The 27,125-nt window shown below is 35.3% G+C and overlaps 1 protein-coding gene across 2 annotated transcripts in view; it reads right to left on the bottom strand.

Annotated features, from left to right (window-relative positions):
- Positions 1 to 27,125, bottom strand: part of LOC139772954 (ATP-binding cassette sub-family G member 4) — a 45,522-nt gene that overhangs the window by 6,691 nt on the left and 11,706 nt on the right. Inside the window, exons 3-8 of one of the 2 annotated variants that reach the window (XM_071707033.1) lie at positions 25,986 to 26,116; positions 8,833 to 8,950; positions 4,402 to 4,591; positions 3,853 to 3,998; positions 2,078 to 2,316; positions 1,585 to 1,881 (exon numbers count right to left, since the gene is read on the bottom strand). In XM_071707033.1, coding sequence (XP_071563134.1) covers positions 1,585 to 1,881; positions 2,078 to 2,316; positions 3,853 to 3,998; positions 4,402 to 4,591; positions 8,833 to 8,950; positions 25,986 to 26,116 — 1,121 coding nt within the window. Of the gene's footprint in view, positions 1 to 1,584; positions 1,882 to 2,077; positions 2,317 to 3,852; positions 3,999 to 4,401; positions 4,592 to 8,832; positions 8,951 to 25,985; positions 26,312 to 27,125 lie in introns of both variants that reach the window. The other variant, XM_071707032.1, reaches the window with a different exon arrangement.

Genomic DNA, 27,125 nt, shown 5'->3' with positions numbered 1-27,125 from the left:
AAAAAATCGGTAATTATGCGGTTCTCAAGATACGTCTACGGTCTAAGTTAGAGTATCATGAGATAGTATACCAAATTTGGTTGTTCTAATTTGAAAACTTTAGATTTGCATAGCGGACAAACATACATATATACATTCATTTTTATACATATAGCTGATTACCCGGGGCTTTGCCCGGGCGTCTTTTTTTTAAACGACTATATTTGTGTTATTACATTTGTGTTCTAGCTAATCTTAAGCCCCTTGCACAATAGGCGATAGCGATAGCGATAGCGACAGCGACAAAGTTGCCGACAAAGGTATAGTTTTGTCGGCAACTTTATCGCTGTCGCTATCGCTATCGCTATCGCCTATTGTGCAAGGGGCTTTATATCCACCAATATATGATTCATAAACACATATTTTCAATAACTTTCCACATCACCCATAATTCTCGTCAAATTCAATAACAACCTTCCTTAAATGATACTCTATCCATCAAATAACTTATTTTTTAGGCATAAATCGGTACCCCCTTCAACGATCATCGCCAAATTCAAAACAACCTTCTTTTAATGATACTCCATATAAGATGACATGTATAACTTATACACTTTTTAGGCAAAAATCGGCAACCCCTTCACCGATCCTCGCCAAATTCAAAACAACCTACCTTTAATGATACTCCATCCATAAAAAAAAATTTAGCTCGATATTTACGGAAATTAGAGCAATCACGTAGATTTTTTTAGACAGAAATCGGTAACCCCTTTATTATTAGCAATTTTTTGAAGTCTATTATATTCCTCAGTTTTTTCTACCTCTATTTCATATGTAATACTTTAATTAATAAGTGAGTAGTTCGCAGTCAGACAGACAGACATTAGAAAAATTTTGAAACCGATTTCCAAAAAATCGGTAATAAAACATAATACACATCATTGCCATCCCCAGAAAATTCTACCTCTCTTTCATATATAATTCTTTAAGATTCGGTCCATTAACGAATGAAAAAAATTTTGGAACCGGTTTCCCAAAAAATCGGTAATGATGCGGTTCTCAAAATACGCCTACGGTCTAAGTTAGAGTATCATGAGATAGTATACCAAATTTGGTTGTTCTAATTTGAAAACTGTAGATTTGCATAGCGGACAAACATATATACATACATACATTCATTTTTATATATATAGAGATAATATATTCTATATATATATATAGAAATGGATATATATTATTTCACTATTGAGATTCTATAGTTTTTGAAAAAATATACACTTAATTTATCAATGCTTTATTCTTATCGAAGTTAACAGTTCTTTTTCAAATTGACTATATATGATTATATATACTTACATATATATAATTTCATTATATATGTTTATATATGATTATATATAATTATATATAATTATATATGATCATATAGAGACAAAATTCATATATAATTGCATTATATATAATCATATATATTTATATATATTATATATCATCTTTTTCTCGTGGGTATATATATATATATATATATATATATGAAGTTATACATAAACAACTGAAAAGTTATTATTGCAGACATCATTACCAATATAAAAAAGTGTCATATACCTTGTTTAGCAATGTCGTTTGTAGCGTATCCGGAAATGAGTTTTCCATTACTAATCTCGCTAGTTTTCTCTTCCGTGAATTTCTCCTCCAGATTACTGACGTCATTCTTGTTTTTGATCTTCAACTTGTCCAAGTTATCACTGTTCTTCAAAATACCCGCCGCAGCGGTGCAATTGTTCATTCCCTCTTTCGTCTCGGGGAACGGGTGTCCTTCGCGTATATCGTATTTGCCGTTGTTTATCGCGTTAATTAAGTTCTTGATATTATCGCCGTATTCGCCGCATGACACCTCAATGACTGAAAAACAGATCAGGAATCGTGCCATAAATGTTTGCCTAAAGAAAATTACTAATCTATTATAAATAAAAGCAGATCTTACAGAAATAATTTTTTTCGAAACTATTTTCCTTAATTTATATCGCTCTAATATATAAAACAGTTATTATTATAAAATGCTAGAGAGCGCATTATAGTATCATTTAACAATACTCACTAAACGACGCCGGATTGTGATAGCTCGGGCAATTAAGGCCAATTGTCCTTAGGAAAGGCACCAGTTGCGATGTAGAACCTTGATAAACGCATTGACCCTCGGCCAATGTGTAGAGAGCATCGAACATCTCGAAAAGTCTCGCGCTGGGCTGATGAATGGTGCATATTATCGTTCTGCCCCCACGTGCCAGAGTCTTGAGTAACGAGATACATTGGAAACAGGACGAGGAATCCAGGCCGCTGTAAGTGTAAACAGCCGAATAAATCAGTATCGTTACAGTGTACTTATACTTTCTTCTTCATATTTAGTAAAAAGAGTGCAGTAATATATAATATATATATGTTTATCAACACTAATAAATAAGAATTAAGTCTTATTAAAAGTCTCCCCTCCTCCAACATTAACGTGTAAACGGCGCCGGTGGCGCTAAATAAGAGTAATTTTTTTAAACGGGGGAGAACCAAAAGTTCTTGATCCAAGTATAAGCCTTGAAAGGACCGGTCACGATTTACCCGCGTGACGTCGTGTTCTGTCATCATAGTCCACGGAGGAAAGTGATACCGAGCGATCCTTACAGAACAGGTTGCGAGACAAAAGAATGTTTCGAGAAGACGCGTGATACGATAGGTCAGGAAACTGACTGCCGAACTTAAACTTTGAACAGCATGAGTAATATATTATTTATGTCGCACTTACGTATCGCTACGTAAACACGCACAGATAAGATCATCTATCAAAAGCATTGCGCGCGATAATTCGTGGAATGAGATGCGGCGCCATTGTAAATACAAAAATTCCAATGTAGGTGTAGGTATGTACATACGGCGCCTCAGTGAAAGTTGCCGGCGAGAAAGAAAACATTTCAAAAACCGAGTTTACTTTCTCCCGTTGCGTGTTAAACCCTTTTGCATCTCATTTAATCTAACGTAAGTGAGATGATTCCAGATATTCACTCGTATTCGTGTATCTAATAATTTTTCTACATATATCAATATGTGATTTAAAGTGTGGATTAGTTTCCAACCGATATTAAGTAGAAAGCACAAAAGTCAAATTAATTTAAGTTACTTAATTTCCGGTGACAGATTTGATGGTTTCAAGAATAAAAAAATTTTCGTGTAATTATTTATCGTTATAGTTATCTTGCAAGATTGCAAAAGTTGTAAATCTGAAACATAGCTGATAGCTGCATCGATATTCCTTGAAAGTTGCAAGGAGAAATTCAACCTGAATTATACGCGTTTTATTAAAATCTAAAAAAATTCGTTCGTTTCCTTGCAACCTTGTAGAAAGATAAGGGATATCTTGGCATTGCCCGTGCCATTGCCCGTGCCATTGCCCCAAGATCGACATTCGAAGATCAAGGAAATTATTGAGGAAAGGCGAAGTTTCTCTCATTTAGAGAAAGCAAAAGAGATCGTTACTAGATTTCCTGTGGGTTGATTGACTAGAGATCAATTCGATCAAACGCTCTTAAGCATTCTACACTCTTCTTTATTCTCTTTTCATGCTTCATTTTCATTGATAAATCATATCACAAAGTTCGTTCTTGAATTAAAATTGTTGTGTGCATGGGGAATTAAGATTATAATACGCGATATGTCACTTATGGACAGTTTATCAATACACCATAATTTTTATCTGGATGCAACATGTTTATTTGAGTTAATGCGTCAGAGTTTTGATTTTTAAGGGCAAAATTGACTTTCAAATTTATGTAAACACGATCATAAATATTGAATTATGTATTTTGCATAATAATTATAAAAACTTACCTAGTTGGTTCATCGAAAAACATTATAGGGGGATTGTTCACTAATTCCAGAGCGATGGACAGCCTTTTCTTTTGACCGCCGCTCAGGTTCGAGGTCATGGTACGGCGGTGCTCAGACAAGCCGAGAGTCTCAAGGATTTCCTGGATCTACGCGGAAGAATCGACGAAATTCATGGCAATAAATTGAATAGCATGTAAAATCATATTGACCTTAATTGAGGACAAAGGCGGAAGTTGTCGCAAACCGGTTTGAAGAATACATTAAATTTTTATTTCATATAATTAAAATAATCCCGATAATTAGCTGTAATTGCGCAGATTTCCTTTTAATAAATAATCATTTTTTCGTAGCGCCGAAGTAGATAAAACAAGCAACAAGTACAACGATAAATTTTATTATTTATCACTATATGCAATATTTTTATAATGCAACAAATAAAATTTATATGTATTGCATATCTGTACACGAATAAACAACTGCACTCAACCGTTATGCACTTTGAAGAGTTTGTCCGAAAGGCAAAAGATTAAATAGGAGGATTTAACTTACCACTTCTTCTTTCTCTGCTTGGCTAACGTGTGAGCCGAGCTTGAGGTTCGCTGCAACCTTCATAGCTTCCGCGACCGTTAGATTCATGTGAAGCTGATTATCCTGCATGATGTAGCAGGAGAGTTTCCTGAAGGCACTGAGGTTTCTTTCGTGGCCGTTCATCGTGACGCTGCCTTCCGCGCCTGTCGTCCTGATAAGAAATTTCTAATGAATAATTCTAAATATTGAGGAAAAAACAATCTTGATACGTTTTGCTGCTAGCAATTCCCCGCAGATGCATATGTTGTATCATAAAGACGATTTATAGAAGATGCAAATTTATGCACACGCATATCTCTTCACCACTCTCATTGTCCGAATATAAAAACGTCTTTCATCCGCTCTTACGTCAGAACGACGCTCTTTTACGTCAGTAAAACGTTCGCTGAAGAAATTAGAATTTAGGCTGCCCTGGTGAAAAAATTCATCATATTTTCTCAGAAATTTTGTAAGAATTGAGACTTGTAAACAATTTTTTTTAAAATATAGAGGAAAGTCCCCTATTATGAGACAGGATCCTAATATGAGATATGTTAAGCTAAAAGGCCCTATATATATATATATATATATAGTATAGGCCCCATCTGTTGATCCCACCATGAAAAAACCTCGCCATCTCATATTAGGATCCCTATCTCATAATAGGAAACTTTCCTCTATAAAATTTCTCAGATACTTTACGGAAATAATTGGATGAGGATTTTCGGAATATATCAGTATCCATATATATGAAAATTTCTGATAAATTGCATAGATTTTCTCATATTTATTCAGATTTCTACAAAGTTGATATGTTGATTGGAAAAATCTGAAATATTTTATTTTTATTTTGTCTGAGTTTTTCTGAAATACGTTCCAATTCGTATTAAAAAATCTGAAAAATTCTGAGCATTCTGATGAGAAAGTCTGAAAATTTTAATAGAAATTCTGACTAATATTATAAAAAATTCTGAGACATTTTTCCACCAGGGCAGCAGTAGACGCTCCGTCCTGTTGGCCAAAAATACAGTCATTAATGACTCATCGATTTTTCGTTCCGTCGCATAAAGACAGGCTCAATGTCAGATCGTCGTGCGTGCATCGTGAAAAGGTTCTCAATCGCGGATGCGCGAAACGCGATATCGCGCGCACGTACATATTCGACGCACCGCGCTGGTTGACTGTGAAACCGGTTTGGAAAATGCGATGGAAAAGAAGCGAACGAGCGGCGAAACAACTTTTACGTGCCAACAAATACACCGTAGGTCACGTTGCTCGCAGGCAGACTGCATCGAGCCTGCCGAGCTGTGTACCACTGTGCAAATATTGCGGGGAGCAGAATCGAAAAGCTGATCGATCTCGAGGCGCAATTAAGCAGGTGAAATCGGGTGGATCGGAAGAAATCGAAAGTGATTCGTATCACCGGTCGTATTCGTGTCGCACATGTGTGTTTATAATTATTCATACCTTTTTTATATCTATATATTATATATTTTTAAATTTTAACTTAAATTATGCGCAGAATATTCATTTAAACAGACCGCGACGTACAAAGTCCACGACTGTGAACAAAATAATTTATTATAATTGCATATATTGCTTTTTATACCATAATTGACTGTCTCGATCGAAAAGCAATCATGAAACGTCGTTATATCGGGCAATTAGCGGCCGAGATCTGCGTGCCGGTTTCTACAAAATGTCGAAGACCGGTTCAAACAGTTTAATTTGAGAGCATTCCTCGGAAAGGTGTCATTTGCAACGCCCTTGTACATACGATTTAGAGGCAGCAAAACGGACGTTGTCACGCTATAGTTTCTTGCTTGACAGTTGTTCTTACAATCTCTACGTAAAATAGATCGGAGGCAGGAACGCGCCTTGACATCGCAACTATTCTATTCGATTTGTACGCAAATGAAAAGGAACTTTTTTTATTATGCGGAATTCTAAATAGGCAACCTCTGACTAGGCGATAGCTCTCGACGCTCGTAGCATTTTGAAAGATAATTTATTTCTCGGACAAGCCAGTTCGGTATCCATTGATTTATTTAAATAGATGCATAATGCCGTATTATTTGCATTGCAGCATTAATTAGCTTAACATTCCGGGACAATGTAATAAATAAAAAATATATATCGCGCTTTAAAAAAATACGCTAAATGAAAGAACCCAGTAAATTTTTCTGACAATTTACATAGTTCTTTTAGAGTATTCTTGAAAAAGTACAAATGTAAACTGCTTCATCAAGTGGAATGTTTTGGTAGAAGTTAATCGGCCGAACCATATTGAAGTAAAAAATATCAAATGTGTTGTCAATTTTTTATAAATTAAATAATCCCGAACGCTTTTGCGGAGTGGTTTCTATACGATGCGCAGCTGAATTGTATGTACGCATGGCTGTATAAAAATTGACGCGCGATATATGTGTGGATATTCCTGTCGCGCGTATAAGTAAAATTTTTTATTATCTCAAATATCAACGGCGGAATATTCCGGTTCCGTAGCAGTTTCATAACGGTACAAAATGCGAAGAAAGTGAGAACGTACATGTATCGCCGAAGAAAGCGAGACCGTAGCATGGCGAAGAAAGCGAAACGTTTGGACAACGTTTGGACAAAAAACTGAAAGTGCGCGGCGACGAGGTCATGGCGAGAGATTACGCGACGAAATCTTTCCGCAAAGAGACGCACGTCACCGTAAACTTTCCGTGCGCTGCATACACTTAAATTCGTAGTGTTAAATTATACTCAACTATAGAGTCATTTTTAACCGACTTCAAAAAAAGGAGGTTCTATATTCGGCGTGTATGTATGTATGTCCACGATTTTTTCTAAAACTACTGGATAGATTTAAATGCGGTTTTCACTGTCCTATAGAGCAATTCTCCAGGAAGGTTTTAGTACATAAAATATCGCGCTAGAACATCAGGGTACGGAGCAGTAAGGAAATATGCGATAATAATTATTATTCATATTAATTTAATGAAGCACTAAAAAAGTATAAAATAAAAAATTTTTTTTAAAATAGAACCAACTTCAAAAAAGCTCTAAAAAGTATTTAAAAAATAAAAAAAAATTGAAAAAAGCTTTAAAAAGTATAAAATAATACTTTTAAGGATCCCTTTCAATTTTTTGAAATCGGTGCAAAATGAATAATACTTTTAACAATCCCTTTCAATTTTTGAAGTCGGCGCCAAATTAAATTAATTTACTTTTTAAAGCTTTTTTCAATTTTTTTTATTTTTTAAATACTTTTTAGAGCTTTTTTAAAACTATTCCTACAGGTCTACTACTCCTATTCAATATGTCGTTAATTTAACTAAACTAATGAAGTTAAAATAATACTGTTTTGTGTTAAAATAATAAATTCTGACACGCGTATAATAGTTAAAAATAACAAAATGTTATTCAACTCAAGATATTGGTTTAAATTTCCTTTAATATTTAACAGTGTAGATTTGTACGAATGCCCTAATGTCCAGTAATGAGTTAAAACTTTAGAGTTGAGGCGTTCAATTTTTGCAGAAAGAGAAAGACGTTGTTATTCTCTGTTCGCGCATTATTCTCCTGATGGTTGCAGTTTTCCCAATAGGTGTCGCATTTGTTTATTGACGTATGAACAACAGTTACTCGGCGTTTCGGTTAATAATCTGACGTATATCTTTTCTAAAGAAAGGTCCGACGAAATGCTTCGCGCGTTGATGCTGGAAGAGACTGCGAATGTTCTGCGATCGGAGAAACTGAATAAAAAGCCGCTGATGGCGACATTCAAACCGCTTAAATATTCTTTTTGTTTCAATATTCTTTTCAACGGGTCTTTGAGAAATGGAAGTTTGCAAAGTATATGCAGTACTTTGTAGCAATATATCAAGGTAATCGAATAATAATATGATTTATAATATGAATAAATGGCGAATTAAAAAATCCTAATTTATGGAGATTGTTCTGTACGATAAATTAAAACCGACTTTTTGGAAGTCGCTCATTATTCCCGAGTGAATTTTTTGTCTCCCCGATTTTTCTTTTAGTAACTTTACTTTCAATAATACAGAATTAGTGACAATATAGGGGAATAATTAGAATGAGAGTCGTACACTCGAGTGAATCATGGAACACTATCAAGCTGTTCAACGGCAAAGAATGAATAAAATGACCTTTCATCTGCTACTACTACCAGCCTATTTGTATCTGTGGTAATATACATTAATTGCAACATGTTGCAAACTATTACGATAACAAGACGACAAGTATGCGCGAGTTTATATCTCATTCTACCGATTAATTTGCGCAAGATATATTTAATTCGAAATATGCGTGCGCCTTTTAACGCCATTTTAATGCGCCGTTACAGACGTTACAGTATTATTTTACTGGCAATAACTGTATCATGTGGAAGCTCCACAGCTGACTCACTTGTATCCGGTGAGGATATTTAGGAGCGTTGACTTTCCAGCGCCTGAAGGGCCCATAATAGCCGTCAGTTCGCTGGACCGCAGTCTGCCGCTGACGGATTTGAGGATCGTCTTCACATCTGAAAATGGAATAAAACTTTTAGATCCGTGATAATTAAGAGTGAAGCTTAATATTTTCTGTTTGCCAATAATATTGGCGATAACCTATAGACCATTAAAAGATATTTTTGATAGATTTGCATTAAAATAATTATAAAGAAATGATTTTCTGAAATAGTTATCTTTTAACAAATATTTTTTAATGCAAATGCGTGAGATAATAAGGAACAAGGATAAATTATGTTTATTTATTTTTGATCATTATATTTTCTAATGACTTATCGGATTGAAATATTTGCGCGTATCGTGAAAAACAAGTTTACGGTACGCACGTATTTGCAATGGCAAATAATTAAGTATTAATGGTACTCTCGATGAGCTCATATGGATTAATCAGAATTAAGTATTTCTTTTTTTATACGATCAGTCAACCGTTGACCGTCGTACCGAGATGGCACATAAGTGTAATCTCTACTTTTTATGACTTACGACTACTACTAATACATATCTTAAGGATATCGGACAAAGAGAACAGGACAAAGTCCAAGCCAAATAAACTTATACATTACATCGCATTCGCGTATACAGCTTGTGTGATTCATATATAGGCGCAAGGCCGGCGAAGAGCTATTTTAATTGATGAATTCGCTGCAACGTAGAAAGCTAAATTATTCCGTTATTTCAGGCTCAATTGTTAATTGCGATCATTAAGTGATTTATATAATAATAAAAGAAATAAAGCGATCAAGAGTGATAAAAATTTTTGGTAATAATTAAACGGATATGTATAACGTATATATTTTTAATTCGTAGTTAATTATATGAGGATTCGGTTTGACGCAGTTTCTACCTATTATGTTTTAATATGTTCAAAAATCGAAAACGCGAATCACTGTATACATTTTATTTTATATTTTATCTGATCACTATCAACTTACTTGGTTAAATAAATAATGCGTAATACCTGTTCTACATTTTGTATTCGTTTAAATATCTTAATTTTAAATCAAAATCATGACAAAAGAAATTTATCCACGTATTTTCAAACAAATATTTTTCTCGCGTTGCGTTGTAATAAATATAAAAAATATTTATTTACTCCCAATAACATAAAAACATTTTAATATTCTTGAAATACGGGAATCCCATTCTATTTCTGCCAGTAAAATTATTGTTCCATTCGTTATCGATTCGATCGAAAAACACGTTTTATTATTTACCAGCCAAAAAGAAACGAAACTTATTGCTTTTCAACGTAAAAGCAAGTGTAATCTTGTTTGAATTCCGGTATGCAAAAAGAGTTTTTTTCTATTTCTGCCAATATTGGTAAGAGAATTTACAAAGCGAAAGAGAAAAAAGTATCTGCTTCGACTGCATGAACATGAACAAAATTTATCAATCTGACTTGATACGTCAGAAGCGATAACGATACGATTGTCTTACTAGGGTCGTATAACTTGACCTCCCGACTTTATAGCTCTCGATTTCACTAGTGTTCTTATTTCAAAATCGTAAGTGGAGAAGTGGATAATGGCCTGAACACGATGCTTTAGCAATCGCAGTCCCCTTAACAGGAACACACTTGATTTAAAGTTAGGCTACTATTGCAACGCACGCGTCTGTCCCAAGGAAAAAAGACACCGGGCACGTTAATGTATATTGTTGACCGCAAAACTTTGCATATTGTTTCTCACGTCACGAACTGCATAATCAGTGAAACAATGAGCTCTGCAGAACAAAAGCTCGGCAGAACGATTTCTCAGAATCTGTTCTTCGACTTTAAAACTTTAATACATTCGCAGAGACTATGAAAGCACATAAAGTATATAAAATATACAATATATAATATAATATATATTATATAATATATAATATCTATTATATTATATATTATATATGTATATATATATATATATAATATATATATTATATATATATTATATATTATATATTATATTATATTAATATAATATAAAATATATAAGAAATGCACAAATTACTATATACAAAATAAAAATTGAATACTTTTTAACTATTGTAATATCGCATTTTAAAAGTTTATTTTATAGGCACGCTTTTTCTCCAAATCTGATAAACGAAAAATTGTTTAAAGAACGTTTTAGTCTCTGAGATGTCTAAAAGCGTCACAAGAAATATTTCGTTCGCTAATCGTTAGCCTTTAATTACCAAGGCAAGGAAGTACTGTCTATTTTCATTCATCTGACCATCCGGACGAGGTATTTCGTACGAAAGTAACAGCGAAATAATCGCTTAAAGACACACTCCGTATTACATTCACGTGTTGTCTTGCCATAAGATGGTGGCGTTACGTATGCACGTAAAGTGGCAATTTAACGTTCCCCGAGGAAGATAAATGCCACCGTTGTCACGTACGTCATTCATATGAGTATCCTCCACCTGGCCACCCGGTTGCTCGCTACGTGCGCAAATATTTGCGAATCGAACGTGAAGATGCATAAAATCGCAATGACACAAGCTACTAAAATGCTATTTTGATTTCAATTCAAGGCGAACCAGTTCCAATCCACTTTTATACATGCCGAGACAGTACCCAAGAGTTCTAGGATGTGATATTAGTGACGAAACGGACCGCATGCAAATCTCTTAATGTCGAACGCAAATCATTCTGGATTTGCGATAAATAGCGTACGAATTTCGATGAAATATCTTTATTGTCTATATCAATATATCTTTGTCTTTAAGCACGATCCGTCTGTTATATTTGTCACGCATTATATTTGGCAATACTTGCACTAAAAAAAAATTATTATTTGCAAGAAAATAGATTTCTTTGAATTTAGTTTCCTTTTAATTCAAAGAAGTATTAGGTAGATTCGAGAAAATATTTTAAACTCGCAATCAGAAAAATGTTTTATTAAATCCACCCAATACTTCTTTGAATTAAGGAAACTAAATTCGAAGAAATTTTTTTTCTTGCAAATAATAAATTTTTTTCCAGTCTATAAATCCGCTTTAAACTTTGGCTTTTATTAACTATGGCCAGTATTCATAGTCGGTTCTTATATATAAAATCATTTTAAGTTCATCTTTAGATACTACGTAGCCAATCAAACATTATCTAAAGATAAACTTAAGACAATCTTAAATAAAAGATCTGACTATGAATACCGGCCTACGTCTATTATTCTCTCTGGAACGTGTATCACTCTCTCTTTATCTTGACCAGGCATTGTTGCTGTTTCTAGGAAATCCGATAATGTGTGGGCGTTGTGCGTTCTCTTCACATGGCTTTTAATGTGATCAACAGGAAACATACGATTTCTGGAATATCCTGTACATTATTCCCTCCCCATGCTTGGCGAAGTTAACGCGAGGCGTTTATTGCCTCGTAAGATAATTTCGCTATGACAGTTTATCACCTATGACGTTTATTGCTCGAATGCACAATATTATGATCGTAACTACTATATATGACCGTATATACACGTTGATCTTATATAATTGCTTTTTCATGAATCAACGTTATATCCTACACATGTAAATATGACATTATACGCGCGAATATCGCGGATAAATTATTACGAACCTATCTCCTAACTCGGATTTATCGTGCCACTTATAATTAGGTCAAATAACAACTATTATTATCGATTAAATAGGGACATTTCGTATATAATGCCGATATATCTAGATATATATATATATATATATATATATATATATATATGCTCATACAGTGAGTCACTATTCTCACATCCGATAACTTTGTAACTATTTTGTTGCTAGAAAAATTAGTTCAAATCACAAGCATTTAATTATATATGTGCATCTTATAATTTTCTCGTTGTGTTTTAATTTGCGTTTGTGAATTCATTTTTTTAGTAACAATAGTTACAAAGTTATTGGATGTGAAAATAGTTAGTGACTTACCCGGTATATATATACAAATGTTACTGACTCATAAATAATATAATTAACGTTTCTACTTTTAAAATCGGCGGTATATAATTTTTACTACGTGTATTTTTTCTGACTTCAACCTCTGTGTATTCCAGAACACGGCCATGTGTTATAATCAGAACGCGGGTTCCCCGTTATCGCTCGAATAGAGAGCGGTTTGTTTAAAGAAAAAGCAAAATATACAAAGTGCAAATACTGTTAACCCGGTCTCTGTTCCTCGATCCTCGAAAAGCGAAGGAAGCCAATGACCTCTGCACGCTGATGGCTGCTTTCCTAAGTAGCAAAGAGCTACGTGCCCGATTAATGTAATTAAAGTAAGTGTCTTCGTGGAAAGATCCGCGTCTTTAATATACCGACTGTTTCATAAGCTTAAAAAAATGGAGAATGAAATACGACGAATCGTGCATGGCGAAAGGTCATCCGACAATCTAGGTCAGGAGGTTTCTGATATGTGCCGCACTATCATTTTAGATCATTATTGTCGATACGTTTTACGATCGTTGCAACTTTCCAAAATGATTGTGTCACACGAAAATATAAAAAAAATGTAAAAGTTACTCCTTAAGAGGATTGAAACTCGTTAAATGTTGTGAAATTATATTAAAAGTTGATAATCACGGTTAATACATTTTATTTAATAATAAAATATATTTTAGACTTCGGTCGAATAATTTCAAGATGACTACCGCTCCTCAGTGACAATATAAAGTAAATATCTACTGTCTGTAATAACGCCCACTAATTGCACCATTGCCGTCGATGGAGTACGTAGAATATCGCCGACCATACACGAACGAGCCTTCGGACTTACTCGCAAAGAGAAAGAGAGGCGAATCGAGTTTGCCAATTTCGAGTCTGGAAGAGGCTGCATGAGGCGAATTGCGCAAAACGTGGATTGCAAAAATCTCGCTTTGACATACGGCAGTTTACAACGCTTAAATTACTCCGATTGCTCAGGCTGTACGTTCTACGACCTACGTGCATGCGGATACGTTTATGTATTGAATGTATAAATACAGAAGCAGAAGATATATATATATATATATATATATATATAGAGAGAGAGAGAGAGAGGGGGGGGGGAGAGGAGAGAGAGACGAGAGACAGACGAGATCTCAAAATCTCATGCCCGGCTAGCTGTCTTTTCGTCATTTTAACATGACGTCATGTTAAACTTTCTTCATTTTATGTTGCAACTGTGCGAATACAACAGCACAAAAACGCTTCACGTACGTTTCATCGAGGCGCTGTACCCTAATTTCACAAATGTATTGTGTATCGTATGACCATCAGCCGCGACGAGCAATCCTATCTGAATAGTATTCGCACACATCCGATAATTTCAACACAATATTTGCATAAGACAACACGAGATAATCTCGAGAAATCCTCAACATACTATAGAAATTATTCCTCGTGGCATCTTCGCAGGCTGCTCTGAAGAATCGCGATTATCTCGAAGAGAACGAAAAATTCTGTGGACATTTTTTCCTTACTCCGAAGAAAATATCGAGCCTTTTATTAATATAATAATTTCGTGGTGGGGAAATGAAAAGTGTCCAGGATTTGTGCCAAATTTTTCGAAATATTGAAATATGCGTTTACTCACAAGACGACATTCGACGCCTTGGCTCGTCCCTATTCTTATACATTATTGATAAACATTTTAATGACCGTAAGGAAAGTGATAATTGCGAGCAAGGGTATTTGATAAGGGACGCTCGATGAGTCACCTTAGTATATCAAGTTTTATTATGTGAATACTGCCTTCTTGATAGAACAATGACATAGGAATTTCCGTAGGGAGAAGGGGGAGGAAAGAGATTGTAATAAAGACCGCTAAAGATAGCATCGCAATTAAGAGTAAGTAAAAACGTAAAGAGTGGGAGCCTCGGTAATGGGATGCAAAGTTGTATTGTTCCACGAAACAGGTTTCTTTATTTTTTGCGCACGTCGAAACGTGTCGCCACGCGAGCGATGTAGATTTTACTGCTACTCGAAATGCATCTTGCTCTCTAAATCAACGAAAAACACGCTCGATGGCCGTTACAAGTTACAAGACACGAATTCGATAAGTATAAGCCGGGAAGTCACAGCTCGTGCTTTCCGCGTGCCGCGATATCTGTTTAAGCTGATATCAGTTTATCTGTGATACATCGTGACATAAAAGATTCGTTCGAGCTCGTCAAGTACGTGCACATAAATAAATTTAATCGATCGAAAACCAGAGGCACGCGATTATGTTCCCCTAGCGCAACATCTTTGTAATAATGAAACGGGTAGACTTAATTGAATCTTGAATTTAGCTCTAGTATTGTTGGCCCATTATTCCCTCCTATATCTTTGCATAAAACGAGCCTAATATTTCAATAATTAAATATCATATCTTGTTGTTAATGACAGTCGCATTATTTATTTTCGATAAAACACCCTTATAAAAGACAAGATCATCAAAGTACGAGTGTCCCTGCATCCACGAATGCACACCTACAACCATATGTGTCCCGCGATAAGAATTATCTAACACAATGAAGTGCCGTTCGTATTTTTATCTGGACTATAACAATAATTATCGTTTGTAATACACGTTTCCTTGGTCCCGAACAAACAATTAGTCTTCTGATAATGTTACACATTAAACGAATGATATTTCTTGTTCTATCAGTTCTATGCCGAGTTATGAAAGCATCCGAGCGATTGATCATCGAAATGTTCGCCGCGCCGCGCCGGCGCGCTATGTAACGTCTATCACTGGAAAAGGGAAAAATAACGAATACGACGTATCATCGTCCGGTGCTTAATTACCGTCCATCCACGACAAGAAGATGAGTATTATTACCGGAGGTGTCTCTCCACAAGAGAGAGATAACATTACTAGAATAACGTAATAATGCTACTACGTCCTGAATTACGTGGTCGCGGCTGTATACTAGACTCCAAATGGCGGTCGTCAAGGCCGCCAGAGTATGATTTTCAGTACTCTCAGATGATGCATTACCGGCGGATTGCAAAAGATATTTTGATTTTCACATTCGATAGCACGACAAGGCGCGCGATCGATCGATATCGCGTATCTTCGCCATCTGCTATACGTATCACGTTCGGATGCTTCAAATCCATTACCAATCAATTCCGTAATCAAAGTGTCTAAAGTTCTAGAATATCCAAAGTAGAATCATGATCCGCGGGTGATGCCAATAAAATGGAATTTTATCGTTACAAGTGAAGCGATTCACTTCGCGCTCGCGAGAGTCACGATAAGACGGAACAAAGACTCTCCGATGATGTGTTTACCGCTCGATATTATTATTATACGTTTATCTGTCGACTACACGTCGATTCAAGCGTGCGTTTCGAGCAATGCTAGAAAGAACCGTGTTCCGTTCTCGTTTCTTGAAGAAAATCACATCTATTCCCTAAAATTTTCCCCGAAATATTTTCAAATGTAAGAGGACAGGGCTAGCGAATAAAGCTGGATATATATGTTAGTGCTTAAAATATGTTGATTTTTAAATTCTGACCAGTATTTTTATCAAATCTCTCATAGCACAGGTTTCATATATACGCACGGTCTCACATTCACGGGTCTCATATACACACCATCAATTATGAGAATCATCAGAACGGTGAACATCCTTTTCGGCACTAATTAAGAGATTCTCATACATATGAAGGGGTAAAAGCCATAGTGGCGTAAGTCAAATTTTTTAAAATATTGACTCGTGTGCATAGATGCAATTTATGTATTGTATAGATTGCATCTATGCACACGAGTCAATATCTTAAAAAATTTAACTTACACCACTATGGCTTTTACCCCTCCATATATGTACAATATATCGGCTCTATTATAATGCGAGATATTAATTTAAGTTTTTTCGTTGGAATTCAACAACTCTTATTAATTTGCGTTTTTCCGTTGAAATAATTCGTAATATCCATTACGCACTGAAGATGACCATATTGAAGGTTGAAACGTTTGTTTTTAATGTTACTAATTTATGATACATATTTTAAACACCAACATCCAGCTTTGTTTGCTAACCCTGTCCTCTTATATTGTTTATAATTATACGAACGTGGTAATATATTTACTTTTACATATTTTCCAAAGTATTTAAGATACACGCACACAGTTCAACTCAAGATTCATGTGTTTCTTTGTAGACTCAAGAATTACATGCCGACATACCTTGGAGATCTCTAAGATACCATGTCGTAATCGGCCTTCTTGCAAAATTGCAGTCGCTAATCCTATTCGTGAGAAGCAAGCATCGAATTACACCTCTTATTACGAATTTTTCATCGAAAACTTGGAGAAACACGCACGTTGCTTACGTTACTTTCAAATCGGTTTGCGCTGACGCTAATAAAGGATAAAGAGGTGAAGGCAATCCGTCCAGTGACCTGATTCTATAACGTTATAATTTCAATAATAACAAGCAGCAGTGAACGATCGATTTTAATACTCGGTTAATACCCTTACGCATTCATCAAAGATTGATTCGTTGCGGAAGTACTTTCATATGAGCTATAAGAAGAGAAAGAGGCAAGACGAGTGCGTCATGTTCTCAGCCTATAAATAATCGGAATATACGACGTAATCTATGACGTGTATACCCATAAAATATGTATACCCATAATATAGTCTGACTGCGATACAAAGGGCATTACGGAAAATTAATCGTGCGTATGTGTACGATACGACTTCCTAGCACTATTATTAATATATCGATCTGGTGCACATTAGGTACAACGGTGCACCTGATACTGATACCGAGCACAACAGGTGGTATTGCTTAGCTTGCGCCCGCGCAAACCGTGCAGCATCGATCGTATCGGATGGGGTTTTCCTAGGTTTTTCCTGTTCAAAGTACGAAAGAGAATCATTTATGAATATTTCCTTTATGAACCGCGTTCCGGCACCGCCTTATCTTTCGCATGCCGTATCACGATGATAAGAATATCCAAGAGTGCATTCGCGGGCGCCCGTTGCACGCGGTTACACCGTGCCGCATTTCTTCAGACACGCATTTCTTCGACGTGTTTGGCATGCGAACGGTGCACTTTCACTCGACGGTCAATGTCATCGGAAACCAGTTTCCAACCGTTTATCTGACGCCGGCTGGTTCCTGCATACGGGAAGGTGCGGAGGATAAAAAATCAGGAAATCCGGAGTTCGTTTTAGGGGTCCTTTCTCATGGGTATGTGCAAATGACCCGTAATACATTCACGGACGTTCCTAAACAATGGAATTATCTGCTACCGCATTAAAAAATATTCCACACAAGGTTATAAAAAAGCGTGTAATATCAGATAATTAACCGATGCCAAGAAGATGATTACGTGATAAGTAACGTCATTCACAGAATAAGTTAAACAATACTTCATTGCTGCACAATACAGAGAGCACATTTTTTATTTTTAGAAGAACTTTAAGTCAAAAATATGTTCTGCTTTTCTATAACTAAATATAAATTGTATTATTATATTAATATTTACTGGTTATATTCTCTGATCATTCGATAGATGGCATCCGACAGAATCCGTTTCTCGTACGTAAAATATGATGACCGGTGATATAAGAACGATATATAAATCACCCAAAATCGCACGTATGTCTAAAAAACGTGATAAAAATGTCTTAAAGATGTCTTTTAGACATGCGTGCTGTCTGGGATGGAATTGCACAACTTGTATCAGTTGTATCATGGAGTATCAATTGGAGCGGGTTGTATCAATTTACTCTTGTAATAAAGTGTGATACAATTTTGGATTGATGTAACGTTAATGTAACCTTATTTTAGTTAATGGTACCTTTATTTTTGAAGACTGAGATAATAATTAAATAAACACAAAACATAAAATGTATGTATTTTATAATAAATCTCGTTTCAAATAAAATAAATTTGTACATAATTTTGATTTTCACAATCCTCTACGTTATTAAAACGTCATTAAATCGTCACTAAAGGGCTAAAAAAGATCATAAAGTCACATCTTTTTAATGTCTTGAAATGTCGTCATTGACATTAGTCTGACATTTTTCTGTCATTTTCACGTCATTCTTGGTCATCTACATTGGTCATTTTTGGTCATCTTCTGACTAATTTTTGACATCACACAGTGTTGCGCAACGCCCAATTTTGTGAACAAAAGCCATTTTATGAAACGTAAAATAGAAAGTTTTTCTTTTTGCAAATCAAAAGCGTAATGTTTAAAGTATAGGAAAACGCATAAATAACAAGAATTTTTGCTCAGATAGTAATCTTACAGATCAAGAAATATGAGCGAATGAAAAAAACTGTTGTATGAGTACAATCATACCTATATTAAGAGGTTATGTTCTTCACGGTAAATTAGTACTGGAGAATTGTATTCATAGTTTAAAAATATCTAGGGGAGACCGGGGCACCATGAGCCACGGGGTACCATGGGTCATTGACTGTTTACGGTAATCCAGAATGTTTAGGTTGATTCAACTAGTATCATGTGACAGTTATTTCGTTGCCCATACTTCGTATCTAGGTGACAGTCATCAAAGTCCGTAGTCTCGAGACGCACGTGACATAAATGGTTTTCATGATGCGTAAATAACTTTTTAATCATTAAGAAATGTTTTAATATTGTTTTTGTAGTAAAATATACACGTACTAAAAATTAGGTGTAACTTTCTAGCATCTTTTGTCATTTTACTACACTACAGATAATCATGTATCATTTATTTTTTTTTATTACGTTTCACCGTTTTCTATATTAAGTGCATTCGGGGCATCATGGGACACTCAATGCTGGGGCACCATGGGTCACACATTAACCTATGCACGCCATCGAGGATATTGATAGATAAAAATTTACAGTCAACAGCACAAGAAAAAGAAGTAGCTGATGAAGTCCCAAGCCAGTTTAAAAGTCCCGCAGAAATTAGAGGCTATCCAAAGGCAATACATCAGTATGGAACTAGAAAACGTAGACAGCAGGGTAGCAGCAAAATTTTGACTGATTCTCCGGAGAAAAAAAGCTTAGTAGAAAAAAAGAAAAAACAAGAAGAAAAGGAAAATAAGACACGGAAGAGAAAACCAAAAAAGTAAAAAGACGTCCTTACAGTTATTAATAAAGAGAGTTATTAATGAATTAGATAAAGAAAAGAGTATAAACGTTTATGTTTTTTGTTTGTAAAAGTGTATAAACATTTGTTTTTTGTTTGTAAAAGAGTATGAACATTTGTTTCGTTTGTAAAAAAATGAACATTTATGTCTTTTGTTTGTAAAATGTTATTTTTGATCAAAGAAAACATGTCAGAAGTTAGTTTTTCTTTCAGAAAATAATATTTCAATAGTAAGTAGTTCGGATATCTTGTCTGTCCTGCACAATCCTGAATAGTTTTATAAGAAAACGTATAAAATAAATTTTTTTTTCAACTTTTGTAACATTTTGTTACTTCTTGAATGAATAAATCTAGTTTTTGTGTGTGACCCATAGTGCCCCAGTGACAGATCCATGGTGCCCCGATGTTGCCATCTCCCACTTATGCTACACCTCTCATGTCTCCTTACAGTGCCAGACTAGAGCTCAACAGGGTCTTCTTTCCCCGCTAATTTTTCCAAACCCGTTCCCTTGGCAGTGGTTTCGCTAGATAGTAGATAGGGACAGTGGGAATCTCGTTAATCCCGGGTATGGGGCACCTTGGGTCATTTCTCAAAAAATGTGTTTTAATTTTTTTCTTAAAAACTAATCAATATTTATCAAATATGCTAAATAAACTTTAAAATATACATTGCTTTAACTATTAAAAAAAAATGAGACAAAAAATCTTATATTTAAAGGTACTTTTAAGAGTTTGAATTTTTGTGGCTCATGGTACCCCGGTCTTCCCTATATATTAATCTTTTAATAAGCTCACTGATATTGGTTCTCCTATATGTCCTGATAATTTTCCTATAATATATCATAATCTAAATTATTGACAAATCCCAACAAATTATTATTCTTGACAAATAATAAGGAACAGAACAGAAATATTAAATAATGTTACGTACATTGTGTTACACTGTGTTAATTTTGGTCTACATAGTAAGTTTGAAGCGTTACTTACATGAGGCAAATTGAACTTTCCGCGCAAATGATGTGCGCCTAAGGCCCAGTTTCACAAGTGTCGGTTAACTTTTAATCTTAAATTAACTCACTCTTCGTCTCCTTCTAACGTCCCCCTTAGAAAGAGACGAAGAGTGAGTTAATCTAAGATTAAAAGTTAACCGACACTTGTGAAACTGGGCCTTAGGGTCGGTTTCATCATCTCCGATTAACTGTAACCTTCGTTTAGTTCGTTTAAACTCACTCTTCGTCTCTTTTTAAAGCCGGGTTCAGACTTGTATCGTATCACCGTATCGTAACATGATGTTTTCTTATCAAAATACGGATATGTTATAATGATGGATGGTTATAATTTATAATAATATGCCAAGGCTTTTTGTTTCCAACCTGTAAGATACGGGATACGAATAACGGATTGAAAACAAGGCCTTGGCGTATCATTATAACCAACATATCCGTATTTTGATACAAAAATATCACGATACGATACGGTGATACGGTACAAGTCTGGACGTGGCTTTAGGGGGACAGTTAGAAAGAGATGAAAATTGTGTGAGTTTAATCGAAGGTTACAGTTAACTGACGTTGGTGAAACGGGCTCTAAAGCAATTCAGATGCAAAACACTATTCCGGTATTTATAGTGTTGCGCAGCGCCCAATTTTACGGACAAAAACCGGCATTTGAAATGTATTCAAGATAAGTAGGGGAGACCGGGGCCTAACCGTCAGTTTTTTTTCGGTGCCGATTTTTAACAAGAAAATAAATAATTTTAGTTAAATGTGGTATATCACTGTAAAGAGTGAACCTTTAGCTACAAAATTTATATAGGAAATTTTTATCTACGTCGCTTTGTTTAACCGGTATAGAGCAAAAACGACAACGGTGGAAAAATTGAAATCTCAAAAATGCCGGGGTTTAACCGTCACACTGCATTTTCAATACATATACGTACATCTAATCCTGAAAAATGATAGGATACATCTTAATAATTGTTTTTTAAGAGAAAAATATAAAAATTTATTTAAAATTTTTATGCGAAACATTATTAAAAAATAGTTACGAGGGTTCCTCTTTCCGCAGAAGTCACTCGCCCGACTTGTTTCACTCCTCGACGTCCGATGACTCTATTCGGTGTCTAAACGGTTGTAATTCCCGTCTCATCCATATTCCATATGCAGTGAGCCTGGAAATGCCCGGAAATGCCTTGGAAATGCACCCGGACTGCTTACTGACGGATTAACCCCAAACACAAGTTTCAGGTTTGATCGCCCACGAAATATTAGACATCAACGATAATGAAAAAACTACACTGGATTCGTGTTCAGCATGCATTACTCTTTATAATCGCGTACCTCGAGATTTGGAGAGCAAATATTATTGCAGATATTACAAAATTTCCACGCGCAGAAAATGTAACTTTCACCTTCCGAAAACACGTTTGCCCTCGTAAAAATCATAACACGGCAGGTAACCTGCCGAAACTCCGTTGGTCACATGGGTACCATAAGCAGCGTTTACAATGTTAATAGCGAGTTAGCACAATATACAGGTTCCGAGATATTTGATTTGACGGTTCAACCCCGGCGACGGTTAGGCCCCGGTCTCCCCTACCCATCTAAAATTTTACATACATATATTACATATACGGAAAATAATGTTTTGCTTACAATTAGTCAGTGACCAAAGGAGGATGTTAAAAAAGGCCGATTTTCTGACTATGGATGGAACCTAAAATTCGAGTTGCATGGATATCTATGAGCTGTATAAGAAGTGGAAATCACAGCCCTTTTTCCAGGAGACCTGTGGAAAGGGCAGAAAATCCGTCAAAACTGTTGAAAATTGCGTCATTCTATCTATCCGGAGACAACTAGAGTCGGCGACATTTCAAATCCTAACACTAGGAATTGCATCAATGATTTCGAAAGCTGTCACTTGACTACTCGCACCCATAATGTTTTTTACATGTAGTGCAAAACATGCAAAAATCACAATTTTTCATATTCTGGTCCGTCATATTGGGTCCGCCATCTTGAGTTTCGGGATCCCGATATTGAAACATTATTAGCGATCTCATAAACTATTGGATAAGTATTTAACCGGAAGCTGGTTTGACTGAAAATTCTTCCATGTCGCCGACTCTAATTGTCTCCGGATAGATATATAGAATGACGCAATTTTCAATAGTTTTGACGCCGATTTTCTGTCCTTTCCACAGGTCTCTTGGAAAAAGGGCTGTCACTTCCACTTCTTATACGACTCATAGATATCTATAGAACTTGAATTTGAGGTTCCATCCACAGTCGGAAAATCGGCCTTTTTTAACATCCTCCTTTGAAATGATAAAAACATCGAGGGGCAAAGGGGTATATTAATTGCGGGAAAAGTCATATACTTATTACTTATTATTATATATTTACTTTTATTATTAACAAATACTTTTATTATTAATATCAGTAATATATAACATTATTATATGATTATGTAATATTTTACATTATTAACACATAATGAAAAATAATTTTCGCAGTAATTACATTTCTGTCTAAAAAATGTTTTGTTTATCAATTTGTGGTGAGTTCAAGAGTGCAAGAACTTCAGGAGACAAAGAAGAATTCTTCTTCGAAGGCAATTTTCTTAGCGACATAATTGCCTTCGAAGAAGAATTCTCCTTTGTCTCCTGCAGTTCTTGCACTCTTGAACTCACCACAAATTGATAAACAAAACATTTTTGAGACAGAAATGTAATTACTGCGAAAATTATTTTTCGTAATGTGTTAATAATGTAAAATATTACACATTTATATAATAATAGTGTTATAATAATGTTATATATTTGTTAATAATAAAAATAAATATACAATAATAATAGTAATAAGCATACGACTTTTCCCGCAATTAATATACCCCCTTGCCTTTCGATGTTTTCATCGTTTCAAATTTGGTCACTGACTAAACAAAACATTATTTTCCGTATGTAATATATATATATTATATATGTATGTAAAATTTTAGATCGATATCTTGAATACATTTCAAATGCCGGTTTTTGTCTATGAAATCGGGCGCTGCGCAACACTGTACGTCATTTTGACGTATGCTTGCTAACTGAGATATTTCCAGTACAATAAAATATAGTTCAATCATTTTTATATGCGCGTCATAAATAATAATAATAAAAATATAATTTATATTACATGGGAAGACTGATTGTCGGCATTGTCGCTCGTTATTAGTAACATTCGAGCTGCTAGAGATAAAGCTCCCATCTGCGTTTCTAATTATAATGACCCAATAGTAAATCATTATGTTCGAACATCCCATGCGCTACAATAAAACATGCGAAGTAACGATATCAATCAATTACAATTTTGACATTTATCAGACTTCATTAATAACTCTAGCAGGAAGTTATATTTTACATTTTAATTTTGCCTTTTATAAAAATAAAATACCGTAATAAAGTAATTCAATTTGACATTGAACACTTTTGCATGCTTTTTCGAAAAACAACTTGTGACAACTCCTTGTGTTACATTTATTCGCTTACATCTGCGGTCTGTATGCAAGTTTCAGCGTATCATGTGTAAAAATACAGGATCGTCGCGGACTTTACGTAATTAAACAAATAACGTAAATCAAATTATTACGCGGAAGTAGATAATGTATGATAATGTGTGATATTTGCGAGGAACAGAGTGTTCCTGGGTGTTCAATAGGAAGCTATCCGATTTCCATAAGTTATGTATGTTTGTTAAGCAATTATGGTAATTACATAGACCAGAGATCAGGCGAGTGCTTTTTAGAAAGAACCTCGTCATGCTGAATTCGAATAATGTAACACGTGGAATGCAGTTCAAGGGCGCGGTACGTTCACATGCGGTATATGATTTGCGAAACAATCTTTTTACAGTTTCTCGACTTTTTTTCTATGACACTACATCGTATTCAATTATAATAATGTATTATCATGCCCGGCTAATGCCTAATCGGTTGGGAATTAATGCTACGTTACGCTCTGACCGTTGGCTTGTCTTTCCACCTCCAACCAAGTTATATCGCGAATTTTTAACTGAAGTCCCATGGTATCGGCTTGCCCAATCAAACCTTATCCAATTACTGTAAACCTGAGGTATGCCGACCGCGCGCATGTTGGATTACGAAAGTCTTAGATAATATTTAGATAAAGAACATTCGTTAAACTGCAACACTGACAGAATATACAACAGTTAATTAAAAATTTTTTATACAACTTGGCGATATCTATCAAGTGTGAAATCGGTTCTGACATTTCACACGTGTAGAATACTAAGAGCTGTATTATAAGTGAATTAATATTATAGTTTATGATTCATTAATACGTGCGAGGAACGGAATGAAGAGTCATCTTGATTCTTCGAATGTTTGTAAAGAAAAAAAATTGCACGCTAATCGGCATGGCATTAACGTTGCGTGTGTCGTCTATTAAAAAATGATGTAACTATTTGCAACGTGAAACTTAAGTTCAGGGTAGCGATCATGTAACTTTTTCCCTAGAGCGGAAACGTGAAAAGTGAAAAGTTTCATGTAACTATCTCTTTCTATTGCTGTTGAATAGAAAGAGATAAACTTTTCACTTTTCACGTTTCCGTCCTAGGGGAAAAAAATACATGATCCCCAGATCGTGTCGAAGGTAGATATGATAACACCATGAGACGCCCCTTGGTGCTGCGCGTTAGATTGTAAGAACGCACGAACATGCGAAACGCATTTGGAAATATTGTGAGATGTTACGGCAATTTAGTAAAAGTTAAGCGATATCGATTTTCTCTTTTTTTACAACACTCAATTCTTTTGTAATATATCGCCATATTAATCCACCTTGCCTGAATCAAAAGTGAAAACGCGCCGGTCTTAATTATTGACGAAAATTATTCGATGTACGACTTAATTATTGGCAAATAAGCGTTGAAGGACGTGTACGTTATTCGACCGCGTATTGAGATCAAATCGACATTAAGTAGGAATAAAAGTGTACTTACTGCTTTTGCGGCCTTCTCGCACTTTATACGTGAGATCGGTGAATGCCAAGTCGACCGGCGGCCTCTTCGGCAGATGCGTGATCGTTTTCGGCTGCGCCGGCACGATCTGCAGTCGCACCGCCGAACTCTTTCTAGTTTGCAACAAAATTCCATTGCAGTCCTCCGCCGTCGAGCAATTTCCCTCATGCTTCATCTTTCAGCGAGATTGTTCTTCGTACTTTCGTCACGATCCGCGCGCGTATTCGCAACGTTTAGAGATCGATGAATCACCTTCGCGCGGGTAACACGCGAAAATATTCCGTAATCGGCGATTTATTTTTCACAACCTGCAATATCGTGCGCCCACATGATGCAATGCACTCCGTAAACCGACCATGTTAGGGATAGCGTTTTGTTTCGAGGGGAAAGAGAATATTACATCCATACACTGAGAAAAAAATACTGTTACTTCAATTAAATGTGGAATCCCGGGGTGCCAGAAACATAAATAGTTGATTCAATTGTATAAATAGTTGATTCAATATTTGAATTATTAAAACGACTACACTATAGTTGAATCAACTATTTATACAATTGAATCAACTATTTATGTTTCTGGCACCCCGGGATTCTACATTTAATTGAAGCAACAGTATTTTTTTCTCAGTGTACTATGAGTTACTTCCGGAGCGAGAACTTATTTAGAATTTACTTAAGTTTGCAAATCTCTTTTCCGTAAGAAATATTGCGCTTCTTTTAAACTCAACCAAGGCGTCAAGGTTTTAAATCCTGCTTTACGATGATTTACCATTCACGAAAGATTGCAAGAAACCATGTTTATGGTAGAAAGAAATTATAAGTATACAAAGACACACGATAATCGAAAAACTGTCATTTGTATATATTTGTATATGTTATTTCATTATTTTTCAAACAGAAGTATGACTGTAACATTAGCATTGGCCGTTTCACCGCAGTACAACCATACGAGACATAAAATTAATGCGATTGCGGCTACTAACTATGCAATTTACGTTACTTTAACGAATTATTAAAGGTTTATTCCATCAAACTAGTTAAAATACTAGAGTACTTATTAAAAAACGCAATTTAACTGAAATTTCAATATAATTATAACATGGAACATCGATTGCACGCAGA

The sequence above is a fragment of the Temnothorax nylanderi genome, unplaced genomic scaffold, assembly GCF_030848795.1.
Source record: "Temnothorax nylanderi isolate EJ_2023f unplaced genomic scaffold, tnyl_v1.0 TNYL_tig0055_pilon, whole genome shotgun sequence".
NCBI classification, from domain to species: domain Eukaryota; kingdom Metazoa; phylum Arthropoda; class Insecta; order Hymenoptera; family Formicidae; genus Temnothorax; species Temnothorax nylanderi.
The sequence above is the reverse complement of the archived record's forward strand: the minus strand, read 5'-3'. Positions and strand labels throughout refer to the sequence as shown.